This window comes from Dufourea novaeangliae, unplaced genomic scaffold, assembly GCF_001272555.1.
Source record: "Dufourea novaeangliae isolate 0120121106 unplaced genomic scaffold, ASM127255v1 scaffold21, whole genome shotgun sequence".
Taxonomy (NCBI): domain Eukaryota; kingdom Metazoa; phylum Arthropoda; class Insecta; order Hymenoptera; family Halictidae; genus Dufourea; species Dufourea novaeangliae.
In genome coordinates this window covers 5,120,918-5,138,475 of record NW_015373910.1, presented here as the reverse complement: position 1 = coordinate 5,138,475, position 17,558 = coordinate 5,120,918, and the positions used below count along the sequence as shown (strand labels likewise).

The 17,558-nt window shown below is 49.1% G+C and overlaps 1 protein-coding gene across 1 annotated transcript in view; it reads right to left on the bottom strand.

The window, feature by feature from the left end:
* Positions 1 to 17,558, bottom strand: part of LOC107193920 (tyrosine-protein phosphatase Lar) — a 193,593-nt gene that overhangs the window by 13,345 nt on the left and 162,690 nt on the right. Inside the window, exons 5-12 of the mRNA XM_015583459.1 lie at positions 17,058 to 17,240; positions 6,925 to 7,035; positions 5,987 to 6,262; positions 4,886 to 5,170; positions 3,079 to 3,179; positions 2,655 to 2,984; positions 2,392 to 2,542; positions 855 to 1,151 (exon numbers count right to left, since the gene is read on the bottom strand). Of these exons, the coding sequence (XP_015438945.1) occupies positions 855 to 1,151; positions 2,392 to 2,542; positions 2,655 to 2,984; positions 3,079 to 3,179; positions 4,886 to 5,170; positions 5,987 to 6,262; positions 6,925 to 7,035; positions 17,058 to 17,240 (1,734 nt within the window). The remainder of the gene's footprint in view (positions 1 to 854; positions 1,152 to 2,391; positions 2,543 to 2,654; positions 2,985 to 3,078; positions 3,180 to 4,885; positions 5,171 to 5,986; positions 6,263 to 6,924; positions 7,036 to 17,057; positions 17,241 to 17,558) is intronic.

Sequence of the window (17,558 nt, the reverse complement as noted above, 5' to 3'; positions counted from 1 at the left end):
CAGTTCCGTTTCTCGAAAGCGTGAACTGAAACGTAAAAGTGGCCTGAGAGATAGGGAAAGCTTTACGTATTCTGTACAATACAAATACAATACAGTATATACGATTCAACGAAAGAAAATCTGAATGGAATAGAATACACAGCGATAACAATGTAATGTAAACGGAAACATAGGAGAAACAAAAACAAAAAACCATTGTCGATGATAGAAGATAGAGCTCAGAGAAGAGAATTAGAGATAGAGAGAGAGAGAGCGAAAGAGAAAGAGAAATAGAGAGAAAAAAATGAAACAGAGACTCGTAAAGAGGGATAGAGTATTGAGTGTCAGTTAGGAAGAGACAGGTTCGAAGAGACGTTAGCGGAATCTGAAATCGAAAATACATTTAATACACGTGGTATCGGTGGAATTTAAACGGGGAAAACCGAACGAGAATGTTTAACCGGTCACGAGAGAGAACACAGGGCGTGTCATCGCAACCCGCACTGGAAATCGCGCGATCATCTTTCGGACTGATTTTTGGCGGGCTTTTATATTTTTGGCTCTTGCGCGACGAACTTTGTTCTGTTTTTTTTTTTATCGCGAATACGTCGCCTTTCGCAAGAGTATCTTTAAATACGCGAAGCGTGGCGCTCGAAGTTTTACGCGGAGCCATCGTTTCGACTGAACGCCCGGAAAACTACGGTTTATATGTACACGGCAGAGAGCACGCTCCTGTTCTCTTTCTGGGGGGGGGGGGGGGGGGGGGGGGGGCAACGGTTCGCAAAAATACGAGACGAAATTCGCGCGCCACTCTTCGACGGCCTGAAGTAAACGTAGAAAAGGAACGTTAAAATGAGCATGTCAGTGATACATACCGTCCTCGTGAGTTCTGACCGAGATCGGATAACTCGGCGGTCCGTCACCTACGCTGGTCCCGGCCAATACCCAAATCCGGTACTCGGTCCATTTTTTCAATTCGTCCAACACGAATTGCGTGTCATTCAGTTTGATAACCCTCGCCTCCGAGTCGGAGCGTCCGCTCTCGACGACCTGCAGCTTGTAGTACGCGATCCTCCCGTTCGAATGTTCGGCAGGCGGGGGTTCCCACGTTACCAATATGGAGGTCGGGCTGATCGCTTGTCCGCTTACATTGCGAGGCGGAGCCCCGGGGGCTGTATAACACTCAGTTATAGGGGGGAGGAGAAAGAAAACGTGAAACAAAAGGGTCAGGGAGGATCGTCAGTCACCGAACGATCGGTAGCGTATAACGCTTCGGTCCCGAGTCCCATGGATCGAAAGGTTTTCGCGAGAATTTGATACTCGTTTCATCTCGAATCTACATGTTCTCCTCTATCGAGGTATATCATTTACAACTAGTTAATTGCTCGAACGAATTCTCGCGAGCGATCGATCCGACGCGGACTCGGTGAGCTTCGAAGACGAGCCAACACGTTCGAACCTTGACTGACTCCAAGGGGGATCAAACTGAAAACATTTAACGTGACCGGTAACGGTCAAGGTGTTCAGACAGGGTTGAATCACTCAAGGAAACAAAACTCATGAGTCGATCCTTGAACAGTCGAAAAAAATTACGTGATTAGAGAACAGAAATCTCGTCCGAGACGAGGCGGTCAACTCGCGCACACGGAGCTCGAGCCCGCGCGTCGACCACGTGCGCCTTTCTTTCTTTCTTTCTTTCATTTTTTTTTTTTTTGCTTTACGTAAAGGTATAAAACGAGACAACGAAAAAACTGAAGAACGGACGTGTATAAACCATACGTTATCGAGAATGAAAAGAGGTGCCCAAAATGCACACATATATCGATGCAGTGCTTAGTGCAATTTATATGTATGATATGTACGTATATATATATAGATATATATATAAAGTGGCATCCAAAACGGCTTTCTTATTTGCAACTTGCATGCAATCATTCTCACTCTCCCACACTTCATCACGGGTTTGTCAACGATACTCTCTATCTTCCGTCTTTCTTTTCTGTTTCCCCCTCATTCCTCCCCGCGTCGCGATCAATGGTAATCCGCACGGTGCGGATATGGATGTTTTGCCTCGATTTTTGGACTGGTAACTTCTCAAGGTTGTCGCGGGGGTTTGGATATATAGCTTACGCTACATTTTGCGGGAGCGTCTAGCGCTACAGCACCTCCTACCTGCATGTGCCAGGCGGATTCGCGATCGTGCCCGTAACGATTACGAGGGCATCCCATTCCCCCTCCCTCGGGATTTCTCGGTGGGACAAACTTTTGTGTCTCTGTACGCCCTTAGTAGGAAAATCCGTCTCGTCCTGTCGGCCGATCGCGAATCGACCTCTGTGTCTCGGCACTCCTCGCTGCGTGAACTCACACCTTTCTTTTCGCTTCATCCGCTGGATCGTTTGCTTTTCTGCTTACCGAACGGTTTCGTGCGAACCGGATGCGGGATCGTCGTTGCTCCTTCTCCTCTCTGACTCTTCGCTGCCAGCCACACGTAGTACACCGTGTTCGGATACAGACCCGATAACGTGTAGTTCTCGACCACTGGTAGCTTTCGATGGTGCTTCTCCTGTAGAGCGAGTAAAACGTTCCAATTAGACCACAGTTAAAGGTAAGGGTGTATTTGAAGCTAATTGTGAAATTCTCAGAATTCGAACGCGAAACTTAAGTAAGATACTCACCTTCGCGTATGTGTCGTTCCAATACAGCTCATAGCTAAGAATATTCTCCGCGCTATGAGCCGGCTTACTCCATTGGAGCGTTACTTTGGTCTCCCCGATATCCACCGCCGTCAACATTTCCGGCTGGCTCGGCACCCCTTGTTGTGTTTTTATTTGCACGGGCAGACTCAACGGGCCCGGTCCGACGCTGGTCAGCGCTTGGACTCGAATCGTGTAGATCGTGTGCGGCGTTAAATCGGACACGGTGGTCAGCTGGCTATTGTCCACCATCTGGTACTGCCAAGACGCCATTTGTTGATTCGGGTCCGTCGTGTAATACACTTTGTAGCCCTGTACCGTGGAAAGCGTTTCTCATTGCACTACGTTCCGTTCTCTCTGTCTCGGGCGACACCCGTCGGGAAATAAAGAATCAAGAAGAACAAACCGTCACTTGACCGTTCGGTGTTTCCGGCTCGTCCCACTGTATAACCATCGTGCTGGAGCTTAATGGCCGTACCTGGACCTTCCGTGGCGCGGTACCGGGTTCTAAAACGAAGGAGATTCCTGTTGGATATTCGTTCGGAACGCTCGCCGTTCGGTACTGGACAAGCCACTCTAGTTAGTCACGGGACAGGAGAGTACGAGAATAAAACCCCCAGGAAAGACCACCATAAGAACCAAAATAACACGCGTTCCAGGTACTTAGAAAAAATAAACAAAGGACAACGGAAGAACAAATCGTAATCGTAGGGTGTCGTGACGATGCGTGTAATTTAGTAAGTGGGCGACTGAAAAAAAAAAAAAAAGAAGATGTACACAGGTGTGTCGCATTGTAGTCGATTAGTTACGAACCACACGCTCGTGGTAAACAATTCACATAAGTGTGGATGTGTGTGAACGCGCGCGTGTGCAAATGATCGATGAACGTGTTGTGCGCGGCGTGTGTGTGTGTGTGCTCCGACTACTAGATGGTGGTACTGTAGTTTGTGATAACTAGAAACTAGATAAAACACAACGGAAAATCAACCGAAAGAAATCATACAACACGGGAAAGAGAAGATTACGAAAGACGAGTACGTTTCTACAACACTCTTAATATATGATTGAACTTACTGGCACCTCCATTTGTCGATTCCGCTGTCGAAAAAAAGGTACGAACGATTATTCTTCAATGGACACTCGATCGAAAATGGCATTATGCGCTTGTGAAAATACGAACCACGGGACACACGCGGTTCTTGCGGGCCCCCCGGTTTCGTATTTTCACGAGGTTTGTGAACGAGTAGTGCGCTACGCTATATATCGAGGAAAGGTGCAATTTCGTGTGTGCTGTCTCCCCGCGTATTGGTTTTTCTCTTTTCCGAAAAAAAAAGAGACGGAGAGACGTCGGGGCTGGTTAAAAAGGGATGGAGGGGGGTGAGGGTGTAGGTTCCGAGGCCGGTGTAGAGACAGAGACGGAAAAATGCAGAACGAAGACGCGACGGTCGAAGCCGCGACGCGGTCGAATACGCTCCGACAAAAAACACTAACACATAGTGCATACACACAGACAGGGGGGGGGGGTTGGTGATAGGTAGGAAAAAAAATTTTTCTTGTCACTTACATGAATCAAATCGTGCGTCCACGGCGGACAGCATGGAAAAAAAGGTAGAGTTTTCCCTCAAAAAATTGTGTCAAAACTTGTTCCTCCTTCTCGTGGGTGCAAAAAAACATTTATCTACGTGCAAAAATCTTACGCGCTCGTCGTCCCGGTCTGACAGATACGCTATCGCTTCGTTTGCTCGACATAACAAAAAAAAAAAATCATCCAGCTCTCCACTGCTTGGTTCCTTTTATCATCATCCGTGGTTATACACCCGAGATTGCACTCGGCGACCGTATGTGTCTATCCGTGATGTGTGAACGAGATGTTAAACTGTACTGGACGTGCAAACGTCATCGAATAGTGTCAAGCGATGTTTTTGCGATGATGACACCACCTCTCGGCGACGAACATCCGTTCGAGATCGTTTGCCCGCTTCGAACACCGCCGAACGTCCTGTCGATCTCGAAAGGATCCTCGTCGACTCGAACGACGCATGGCGAAAGATGTTGCGCGCGTACTATGTCCCGCCGAACCGGGTAGCCTACGTCAGCAAAACGATCGAAAGGCTAATGGATTCGACGGGACGTTCGTGGATCTCGCGGGACATTCGTGACGTTGACGGTAATGAAAGAACAAGAAAGCATTAACGGTTAAACGGTATACTGACTTGTCTCGCCGGTGGTGACTGTCACCGGGGCGCTTGGGGGACCACGCCCAATGGCGTTGACGGCTATCACGTAGAGCTCGTACTCCGTGTAAGGGCTGAGACTTCGGACATGGTAGTACATGGTCGTAATGCCCGATATTTCAGCGAACGCCTGATTCACGTGCTTCGGCTTGTGCTGGATCACGTAGTATTGCAACGTGTCCGGACCTTTATAGGACCAGGTGAGCTTCACGGACGTCGCAGTAATATCCGAGACTTGAACGTTCTCCGGAGGGCTCGGCAGAGCTGAAAATTCATCGGGACCGACGGTTTTACGTCTGAAGTAGATAGTGCCCAGCGTTTTCTCCACGGGACATCCGTGTAACTGACATACTATCTCGCGTTCCTTTTACGCGATTGGTCACAATCGCTACATACAGTAGTACCTTCTTAATGCTCGCAGGACAAGGACCTTACATCGCGAACGCTATCTGGGACGATGAAATTCTAAGAATTACCGACTGTTTTCTTTCTCCAGCTCGCTCGCCACTGAATAGATTCAGGGTAGGACGAAAGAACATCAAGCGCGAGTGAGATATACAAAGAAAGGTCATTTATATGATGCAGCTAGGCCGTACAGTCGACGGGACACCGTGAAGCCAGCTCTAAGAACTGGTGGAATAGCCGGCGACCATTAACCGGGCAAGAAATGCGAACACTAAGCAGATACCATTGTACATCGAACGCAACGGAGTTGAAAAATGTACTGTGAAAACAACGCTCGAGTATTTCCTGGCTTTAGTATCCGTAGTTTCTTGCGGCACAGCAGTAAAGAGAAAGAGAGAGAACGTTGATCGTTCTAGCGAGCGCAACGGGTTTTCGCGAGGAGAACAAACGGAGCAAGGAAGACCGTGGAAAATGCATTGTCCGCGGTGTTCTCCGCGCGACGGCATAAGCCGATTGATTAGTCATCGAAACAGAGCACCGCCACGGCTACGGTGGAACGGCGACGACCGTGATTGATCGTTCCCCCGTTACGTAGTCCACCCTCGTGTGCCTGTACGCCCGCTAATGCGATCTACGTGGGATTTACGCGCGATTCCGATCCATCTCGATACGAACATTGAACTTTCACCATCGATGTGGTTTCTATCACTCCGAGGTCACTGGCTGCGGTGCAGGTGTAGTTCGCCGACTCTTTGATGTCGTTCAACATCAGCACGTTTTTACCAACTGGCAGACTGTCGTCCGGCGTCAGATCGGTGGCTGGATCCTTCTTCCATTTTACGAAAGGCATCGGTGCGCCGACCGCCACGCAGGTCAAGTTCAACGATGCGCCCAGCATCACCTCGCTGACCGCGGGCGGAAGTATCGAGAATGTTGGCGTTACACGTCGAACTGCGTAAACAAATCATTAATTAGTATAATTATCATACGAGTATAAATCCCAGTATACATACATACGATTAAGTAAAAATAAAAATAGAATCTATTAATTCAACATTAACTTAAATTAAACAGTTCTTAGTGCCCTAGGTAAGAATTGTTTAAAGTAATCAATAGAGACGTTGAAAAAATCGATCGTATCCATAAATTAATAGGTTGATTTCGGCATTCGATAAATTGGATCACTTGAACCATATTTAGTTACTTTAGTTTCGTTAAATTAGTAAAGAATGAAACAACGTCGCATTTGCGCGATCGGTTAAGTCGGTTATTTTATCGCACAACTGGCGCAGACAAATTCGGAGGCACCAGAACGCGAGTTACCGGAAAGGAACGCCATCGCGTCTCCGGCGTATAACCTTTGCAGTGCGATTCCACGCGCGCCCGCGCGAATCCTTTGTGCCGTTGGCTTAGTTTAATTACATTGCATTAATTTTAATTACAACCAGGAAAACGACTGACTTTGTCGGACTCAGGCTGCTCCCGGACTCACGAACCCCTTCTTTTTTTTTTTTGAATGAATTCGTTAAAGCCACCAGGAGATAAGAATCACTTTTCACGGAAACTTCGTTCAAAACAGTCCTATCGTTTATGCGTTTTCCGTCATAACGTACCTTTCACGTACAACATGGCCGCCTTCGAATACTCGGTGCCGACCGAATTATTCGCTACGCACTCGTACTTCCCTTGGTCCTGTTCGTCGGATCCGGTGATTTGTAGCGCTCCTAGAACACACAAAACGTAGGATTTTTCAATAATTTTCGTTCAACGGAAACAGGGTTAAGCATTATTGTAAGGTAGATCCGAGAGGAATACGCTTCAAAGGGGAAGCGGAAACGTCAATGGGAAAATTTGCTATTTGTGCTATCCTACTATTTTTAAAGGTGATGCAATATTAGTATTACTATTATTATATTTCCCGAGCTGTCGCTCACCGGATAGATATTTTATAACGTGTCGTGGAACCGTGATCGACTTGAAAACACGACGGAAACGCCCAAAATAAGCTTCCCTCCCTTAGTCAACCGAACAAGATCTATACTCCACGCGGTCCTCGTGGCTCTTTCGTGTCGTTTTTCCAGCGTTAATTGAGTTGGTAGCGGGTCGAGGAACGCGTCGAGCGAAGTGGCGTGGAAGCTCCCCATCCAGAGGGGGGGGGGGGGGGGGAATCCGTTTCAAAGCCCCGCTACAAACGCCGTCTATTCCACTTTCAGTTTGACCTGGCCGGTTCGTGCACGATTTCCATGATGCATCAAGCCCCTTAGCACGATACCACGATGATGAACTGGCTGTTACGAGGCGTGTGATTATCTCCGTAGACGTCACTCCTTCGGTATAATTCAACCCTCCCCAATGGATCTCCGCCTCCTCCCTGACCCTCTGCCGTCCTCTTCGTTCCTCCCTTCTTACCCCCGGGTTCTCGACTTCCGACTTCAGCTTACCGCCCCTGATTCGCAAAGTAAACACGACGGATCAACGGGAGGCCATGTTTTCCATCGATTCGACGTGGAATTTTCTTTTTTCGCCGAGACACGACGATAATCAACACCTCGAGGACCCGGGGACGGAAATTTATATATCGTAGAATTCGTCCGATATCGCCGAAGGGACAAAATTCGTTCTAACTTAGTTTCGTTTGCTGAAAAACGTCCGGCAACGATCAACTCGGTGCGTGAACAGCTGATAATTAATATCAGCCGAATCTTGAAATGGAAGATCGAAGAATTGAAGAATTCAGAAGTGAAATCGGTTCGCAGATTTTTCATATTCGTCCGAACCAGTCCGGTTGAAATATTTTTCCTACGAGTCCGTCCGACCCTATGGATTTATAGGGTTTCGTTGTAAACGTGACTTCGACGACGAGAGGATGAAGGGTGAACGGAGGGAGGCGTATAGGGAGACTAGAGAGGAGAGAGAGAGAGAGAGAGAGAGAGAGAGAGAGAGTGAGAAGGGAAGGGTCGAGGGCAGAAAACACTCCATCACGAGCGAGAAGCCGAGGCGGTTTGATATCACGTACGATCGGAATACATAATCGAGACTCATCTACAATTTCCAGTAAGCTGACCAGGAAGGAACGCGTGGTCATATTGTTATCCCATCCAGTCACGTGCACGTTGTTAGCGTGCCAGTGAAAAACTCGGATTCCCGTGAACAGCCGAACGCCGGAAACCGTTGCTCCTGTTCTAACCCCGATACCCCAAGACCGGAATCGATCGGTATTCCCGTCGAAGAACACCTCTATGATTATTCACAGCGCGTCCGACGATCGGCGCTCTCACGCTCGTACGAGAACGGTGTTATCCGGGGAGCTTTGCAACGTACTCTAAAGAGTCGTGAAAAACGCGTATATAGTAGCCTGTCGCCGCGACATTACAATAACGTAACGCCGTCCGTTTAATGTTCCCGCTTAGCGTATCGGTAATGAAAGTAGAAAACGCGAGACGGTGGGGCGTTCTCCAGCGAAACGGGCAATTAGACGGCCAACAGCGACCGAAGGCGATTAAAAGAGTTCTTTATGAATTCCGAATAATTATCGCACGCGAGCTACCACCTTTGGACAAACGTAGGTGCACGTCGGACGGGGCCAGGTGTAGAAGCGAACGGGACAACTTTCTCTGTCGCGTTAACGGAACCACGGTGCGCGACGGCCCATATCTTTCCTTCAGATTCCCGCGATAAAACTCGATGACGTTCGGAGCGTTGTACACGATCTATCTACGGTTCCCGATAACGTCGCGCAAGCACAAACGTGGGGGCTTGCTTTCATCGCGGAAAGAAGGCAGATATTGAATAAAGATGAAAATCTATCGTACTCGCTCGTCTCGGCCCCTTCAACCCCCTACCACGCAGATACGAGATCACACGACTGTGTCCCCTTTGTGATTAGATATCCTCTAGAGTCATCGAGGTCGGATTCGATGGATACGTAACGCGGAATTGCCAGGGCGAACTCACCCCCACGCTCGAGGATCTGTCCGACAGTTGGCAAATATCTGCGGTAAATTCTTACCGTTTCGGCGAATCGGCTTCTTTGGCCGTGACAACACAGGAACGTTGGCGGGGAGGAAGACGTTTTTTCGCGTGGTAGAAGCAACGGGGGCCACGTTTCAGCTGTCAGTAGGCAAGAAGGAAACATTTTTCCCCGGGTCCCTTCTCAGAGGGACGACTGCAGACGGGTATACGTCTCGGCATAAATATGTACAAATATATCGGGGATCGGGGGGAACGCCGCCGACAGAGAAACAGAGCGAGGATCGACGCGCGGTGGAAACGTCGAAACTATTTGTGTGTTTACCCGCCGATATTGAAATATCTTTCCTTATATTTAATATCACGAGTGGGGGAAAACGCAAAATGTACGCACGGTGTGCAGCGGCTCGTGCTTTATTCACTATCGCCCATTTCCATCCTCCCCTCTAAGTCTGCCTTTGCCCCGTTGCCCTTCCTTCGCCGGCGAAGATACGGCAGGAAAGGAATACAGATAGAAACCGATGTTGGCGATGACTTCGAAAGACGGTGGAGGGGAGGAGATGGGGGGAGCGAGCATCGTTCGGCTCGATTCGATTGAGATAGAATGCAAACAGAAAATATGTTTACCCCGAGGCTGCAGACTTCCGCTCGGTTTGCATTCCGTTCCTTTTCCTATCCCCCAACCCATCCATACCGTTGCTCAGCCGGAACGGAACGGCGTGGACAGGGAGAGGAAGATTTGTGTTTCGCGTCCTTTTTGCGGTCGTTTTAATCGTTTCCATAATTTTAACGGACCGCCGCCGCCGCGTACTATCGATCGGGTAAAAGTCAATTATAATTATCGGGGAAACATTCCGTACGGGAGAGGGTCGGCTCGAGTGGAACGGAAAATGGTAAAGGGAGAGCTGAATAGAGGCTCTCTCGTATATGCTCTCTGCTTCTCTCTCACCCCTTCGTATGACGCGGGAGAGTTCGTTTCGGTCAAAATACAAACGGAAAATATGTTTACATTGAACCCCGTGTGCTTCGAAGCCCACTTGAATTCCCGTTCATAGTGTTTCGGTCTCGTCGAGAACGCGGGGGCCACATACCAGATGGAAATATTTATTGTTCCGTTTATTTTATTCGATAAGTGATTTTATGGATCGCGGGAGTACACACTCGATTTGTCGATACTAATTTCTTTCCCCGGGGGTTGAAAACGCGGATCCAATATCGTAACGCAGCCGATACCGTTCGACCGATATAATTCCGATTTGGGCTCTCGTTCGCTCCGTTCGCTGGGCGAGAAAAAGAAAAATAATAAAAAATAAAAGTTCGTTCCCTGTCGCGATATTATCGCCCGGTTACTCCTTTTTACTGCCCCACTCGTGGAAAAACGCAAGGAAATTTTCCCGGGACGGTAGTACAAACGTTTGCGTTCCGGTTCGTCGATGGTTTGGGTGAGAGGGGGAGGGGGTGCGCATTAACGTCAGAAGTATCCCCGGGGGTTCGCTAATATAAGAGAGAATGACGTGGAGACAGAGGTAGATTATGCGGGCATGAAATGTCTTTCGCGAGAGATTCGAATGCGGCAAGCAGCAGCCACGTCGGTTCGCGAATGCGTTCCACCGAAAAGGAAATCGAATTACCCGTTGACGCCCCCCTCCCCATCCCGCGCACTACTTGTCGTTCCATTTACGCGGGCAATGAAACGAGCCGTTAATCATGTGCAAACGTAGCTTCTCAGTTTCTTGCGGGTACGAGTCGTCGCGAGATGGTCGCAATTAAAATTCTTCTGGTCGACGAGACAAATCGTTCCAACCAGGTTTCTTCGTCTCGACTATTCTATCGTCCACTCTCGATCCTGTCCAAACGAATTTAGAATCTATCGAGCTCGTACTACGTAACAAATTGAACGTGGCTTTTACACTCTTCGTTCCACTCGGTTCGCAGGCATTCTTCTTGCGCCGCTACTGCTGTTGATGGTCGTGGACGACGGCAGAAGGCAAGAATATAAGCGGGCGAGCAAGGTAACTTACTCAATCCCCCGTTCGTATATATAGCCGGCGGCGTCATAAGTCAACCCCCGTGGGTAAAGGGTGGTCTAATGGCCCGAGGGGAGCTTCTCGAGACCCCCCTCTCGGTGAGGAGCTGCCACGGGGAGAGTGGAAAACACGACGGGGAAGGAGATATCTCTCGTCGGCTCTTCTATAGCCGCGTAACGTGTCGGGCAAAGGGAACGTGCAGAAGAGGGGCGCCACCGGAAGAGACCGGACGCGAAACGCCAGAGAATTCCAGCGCGCACAGATGTTAAGACGAGCGCGCTCGTTTCACCTCGGGACTTGTTTCGAACTTTGCCCCTTCTTCTCTCACGCGACCAGGAGAAACTTCGGCCGAGTGATATTTTACGAATGTCGGGCCACTCGAGGAGAAACGTTAAACCATCATCCACTTCGCTGCTACTTAAAAATCATCGGGCTGCTCTGTGTTCGCGCGTCGAATCACCCAGGACGCGCGGCGTTTTACGATCCGCGCGAAGAACGAAAATCAAGTTCGGGAGGGTGTGTCGCGGGGTCTCGACGATTATCGAGAGAAGCTGCTGGCCAAACCGGGGGGAACAAGGAGACATCGTAAATAACGCGTTTCCGCGATCGCCGTAGTTACGTTCGCGTTCCGTTCGGTCGGCACTGCTCGGTTATTACGACGATTCGCCGGAGGTTCCGGCGTTTTCTATTCCTGCATTATCGTTACGGACAATTACAGAAGTTTCGAAACGATCAGGGATATTATGCCGGAATTAAGAGGGGAAAAGAGGCGAGAACGGTGCGCAGCGAAGAAACGGCGATAAGAGGTCGGGGGGTCTAAAAGAACGAACGAATGAAGGAACGAACACCGAGAATCCCAGGGCAGGTGTTAAGCACCGGGGCGAGGTAGTAGCTCCGGGCTTGTTTCGAAGTTCTCCCATGCCCTGTGCTCATCAAGCCTCGCAAGCTTTAATGCTGGAAATTTTATGAGTGTTGACGAAGCGTTAACTGCCCTGCCATGCTTTTACTTTATCCGTCCCCTCCTTTCCAACCCCCCTGCCCTGGTTCGCCCTATTCTTCACGGCTTTACGGCCGAGAAGCGCAAAATATAATTTAATGATTCCCGATGCGTTAAGTCAGAGGGGGTCTTGAAGTTCTCAGCGTAATTACCGCGGCGTAGTTGCGTCCCTTTGTGTCAGGGTTTTCGGCGGTTTCCCACAGGTTACGACGCTCGGCGGCCCGATATACGCTAGAGGGGGTGGAGAGGGTTTCGCTTGCGCCCTTGTCTTCTCGTAAACGCCGCCAAAGGTCTAATGAAACGTTAAATTGGTTTATTCCGCGTGCCGTGGAATCCGCGGGAGTTTAATTCTCTTCAATTATCGTAAAGTGCTCGACGCCCGAGCAAAGCGGCCGTTATTTTAATACGCGGCGGACGCCGGGCCAGCCGCCCGCCCGCTTTGCTCTGCTCGCTGTTGCCCGCCGGACCGTCCGACAGCTAGCTGTGTCTAACTTTAATTAATTTGTCTCGTTTGCGCGATAAACGGAAATGGAGATTCGCGACCGCATTGTCCGCGAGCACGGGTAACGCCGCCCCGCCTATCCGCTTTCCGTTTGCCCTTCTTCCCGCCTTTTGTTTTCCTGCGACCCACCGAAGAATTTCGGTACCACGAACCATCCTCCATCCCCACCGCCGAGCATCCCCTAAAACCAGGCTTTCACTTCCGTCCCGTGTTTTCCATGGATTTCTCGATGTAGGTACGTGTCTGGTGTATTACATCGAGGAACACTGTGTGCGTACAGGAACGATGTTCAAAAGTTTTCTTCGAGAAGACTTCTTCTCATCGACTCCGTGATGGGATTTCGTGAAATTTAACAACGTACACTCGAACGATACGCCCAGGTACACCCTACAGTTTCGAGGGAGGGGGAATACTCTATAACAATTAAGGATACTATGATATTACTAACGTAAATTGCGAATGTACCTACTTTCCCGAATGAATGCAAACAATGGCCTCCTGTAGAATTCGAACAATACCCAAACGTTAGAGGGCGGTTCCGTTAAAATTTCAGCCTTTAACCTAACGCCAGCTCGCCAGCCAGCCCACCACCTCCCGACAATAGCAAAACGGTGGTCGACGAAACTAATTTCTAGAGAATTTGAATAACGCGTGCACGGGAGTCCACGGTCTGGTTTTTCCACGGGTTACTCCCTCTTTTCCAACGCGTACAAAAACCTTGGGAAACGGTGGTGGGCTTCGTTAACGCGCGAGCTACCTTACGACTTCTAGTCGTTAAACGCGTTACCATCCGTGACGCGCGGTAACACTTTGTCTCTCCTTTCTTCTCGCCGCCCTCAACTACCCTCTTCACCTCGTGCTCACCAACGCTGTTTCTCGTACCATCTAGTTTCTTTTCGCGGAAGTTAGTACGCGGATACACGCGGGAAGTACATTGCCCCCATCGTGTACTTTTTGCAATACATTAAGCCGTATATTTTATGGGATATACGTAGCGACGGCGGTGGTAGCGTTCGCCGTATGGCGGCGGTATATACGCCTTCCAACGGTATTGACGGAGGGAAGAGGGTGGAGGAGGAGGAGAGAAAGCCCGCACCGCGAAGACACGCGAATAACGTTAAGGGAGCGAGGCGAGTGACTGATGCTACTAGAGGGGAATGCTTTCCGCTTCGAGCTTGTCATTCTGCCTCCCCGTCCCCTACCTCCAGCCACCTACCCAACCCTTATTCTCTCACCCTCTCCCCAACAGCACGCGTACAGCCAGGTCACCATTCTACGCCGACGCATCTGTGTCGTGATGCAGAAATGCCGCCATAACGCCAGGTCAGAATTTCCCTTCGACCCCCTTTTTTTTCTCTTCGTGATCGTGGCGAACCCCCGTTTTATTATTTTTCCCAACTCTTGTGACGGGGACGGTCGGAAAGTCCGATAATCCTGCCCCGATGAAATTTCCCCCTCTCGATCCACCGGTGGAAAGCCAGACGAGCGAAGGGTGTCGCGTCTGGCGGCGGTTTCCTCGCGAGAATCTTCGATAAGATGGCGGACTTTCGCCGCAATAGGACGCGAACGGACCCGGCGACACGGCGACGAGCACGCACGCGATATCCCCGTTTATACGTGCGATGCATACGGGGGCAGGCGGTTATTCCAGCCGGTAAGATCGACGAACGTGCGACTGCCGGCGCGGTATGGGTCGCGCACCGGTGCCGGGGTCTAAAGCTCGGGGTACCACCGCAGGTGTAACGCGCCACTTCCTCAACAAGACGTTCCGTATTAACTTGTCATTCAAGTAACGTCGATTGTCGACAGCCACTTCGGTGCACGTGGGTCTAAATATAAGAAATCTAGCATCTTTGAGAATTCGAGAGGTTTATCGAACTGTGGTACAAACGAAAATACAGAGTGTTTAAAAATTCCGCAGATTTGAAAGGGACTTCGATAGAATCATCGGGGTATTTTTCATTTTTCTTGATATTACGTTCTTCAGGGTGAAGAGTACGGTAGGTTTACCGTTGAAGATTTTATAGATATACAAGAAAATAGGGAATTGGACGTTACCCTTTAAGGGGTGTTTTCACTCCGAAAAATTTAATATTATTAAAAATGAAGAATTCCCTTGTCCTTTTAATCGAGATCCCCTGCAAACCTCAGAGGTTTAAAAAAAATCGGATGTTCAGGGTACGGAAGTTTTCATGTGAACTGTGTATCCAGGTGAAACGTGTCGCTGTAAGAAAATAGGGAGGGGGGCTTGGCTCCGTTTACGGACGGGAACGTTCGATTTAATCGGCGGAAGCGTGTTTTTCAATGTCGTCTGGCCGGGACGTCGGGAATCGGCCCGCGTCGCGCGCGACCCGGCGAGTGGTCGGGGTCGTAACGAATTTTATGGAGGAGTCTGTCCTCGGAATACACGGGTATGTATGCATAACGCATGCACGTACACGTAACAGGGTGTACGATACAGGGCGAAACGATACCCCGAGCGTGTATGCAGCCGGCTTTCCTGCATCTAATGTACACTTTTCACGTCGCGGCAAACTGCGCCGGCCGCCGTAAAGATAGTCGGGCAAGTGCACGCCGGTATTACGTGACGTGCCGCTCGATAATGATACCGCCATTGCGATAAAAACAAAGTGAACGTTACGTGTACGTGTACGAAGGTATATATGTATATGTGTGTACGGACCCGTATGTAGGTAGACGCCACGGAAAAATAATGATAATAGGTTACATCGTGCGTTAGCGAAACAACTTCGCTGTATAGAAACTGCCCGTTCGTCGCCTCCCCTCTGCTCGTACGCTCGTACGTTTGCGCCGTTATCGCGAATTATATTTCGTGAATCGTGACTCCTCATTAACGTCTGGATCTGTCGTCGACATTTTAGTTTTTTATCCAGCGTGCAAATACACTTTTCTGTTTATGGAAAGAAGCCCCGCGACTCGTTCCACGACAAACCCTGTCTCGCGCGCTTTTTAATCCCCGACGTAATTTTCCAAGGTACGCTCAGATGGACGGTAGATTAGAAAATTTTAAAAGAGCTCTTAAGCTGCGTATCCACTTGTTGCGGATCCTTGTATCGTACACTGTTGTGTATCAATATGGGCAGACGTTGTATCGTTGCCTATAAATATGTACCTTATGGAGATACGATACGAGGATACGCAACAAATGGATACGCAGCTTAAGAGCTCTTTTTAAACCGACGGATCGGTCGGTTAAATTCGATTAACACTAGAACCACCGATGATACCGTATATCGATTTCTATTGGAATGATGAACATGGCAAATGTTTGAAAATATAGAAATTTATAAATCAACTAATTTCTTCAGTTTCGAAGTGGAATAAAAGTTGTAAAATATCAGAGAAAATACATCGTTATGACATTTTAATGATCGTTATAAGAATGTACCACCCAGTCATTTTGATTGCTTTGGTAGTTCTAGTGTTAAGAACCGTATGATCGAGTGCGCGTTGAAAGCCGTAAGTAGTATAGGTCGCTTCATGCACAGACCGTCCATTATAGGCTCCGCATAAAATGCATACGTACGTGCATCGCGCGTTACACAGTTTTCCACGCACCCACGATAAATAATAACACTATCCAGAACCAAGAATTGGTATCACCAATACTTTCGGAATAGTATTTTGTGGTATTTCACCGTCTGCGATCTATTAACCGGTGGAAGTTCTCCTCGGTTCAACGGGAAAAGTCCACGGATCTCGCGGAAACTTTTCGATAGAAAACGTCGATGATATTGATCCCCCCCTCCTCGCGTATGACCAGACACGAGAAGCGTACTTCGCGAACAGAGCAGGTGCGCGGCTCCCAGCGAATGAGATGGATGTGCTGGATGTTCCCCATATCGCGTGACCACTCGATCAACGCTCCCGCGAGTTGACAGTGACTTACGCACTCTGGCACTCGACGAGATATGACACGCGCCACCGGGCTTCACCCTCGCCTATTGTTACCTGCCCCGTTATACCACGGCCAAACATCTTCGATCTATCCCATCATCCCATATTTTTCTTCCCCTCGACCACCTTTACCGTCGAGTCTCGCGTATCCACTTTACAACCGCGCTTTCGATCTCCCCAGCGCACCTTTAATCTTCGTTAACACAGCTTATCAGCCGGTGATTTACGCGGTTATTCGCGATTCTTCGGCGCGCCTGGAGGAGGAGGAAGCTTCGAGTAACCGCGTAGGGAACGTAATTGGAATCGGTGTGGGAGTATCATGGTCTTACTTACCGGTGTCTAAAACCGTGTACCGTGGATTGGTCGTGTCGATGGGAAGCGTGTCTCGTACCCAGGAAATGATAGGTGGCGGCGAACCGACCGCCGTGCAGAGTAGAACCGCGTTGTGACTCACTTCGACCACCTTGGTCGTCGGCGCTTGCGATATTAACGGGAATCCGTTCGGTAGTTTTTCCGCTGTAACAGAAAGAGTATCGTAAGCTGTTGGTAAATAAATTTCATTTTTTGTTCAGGATGGTTTGAAATGTGTACAATTGTAAAAATCACCACAATGGAAAGTATAATGAATATGTTAAACCAGAAATTCAGTTTCCAAGTTTTCATCAATTCCAACATCATCGTTTCAACCGGACAAAACGAAGGGAAGGATTAAAATCGGGGGTGGTAGGTGCCCGTGAATCGTAGGCATATGGAGATCGTGTCTCGATTCGTCGATTGTAGGGTGGACGCGAGGCACAGAGTTACCGGCGTACGGATTGAAAGTATCGGGGCAGC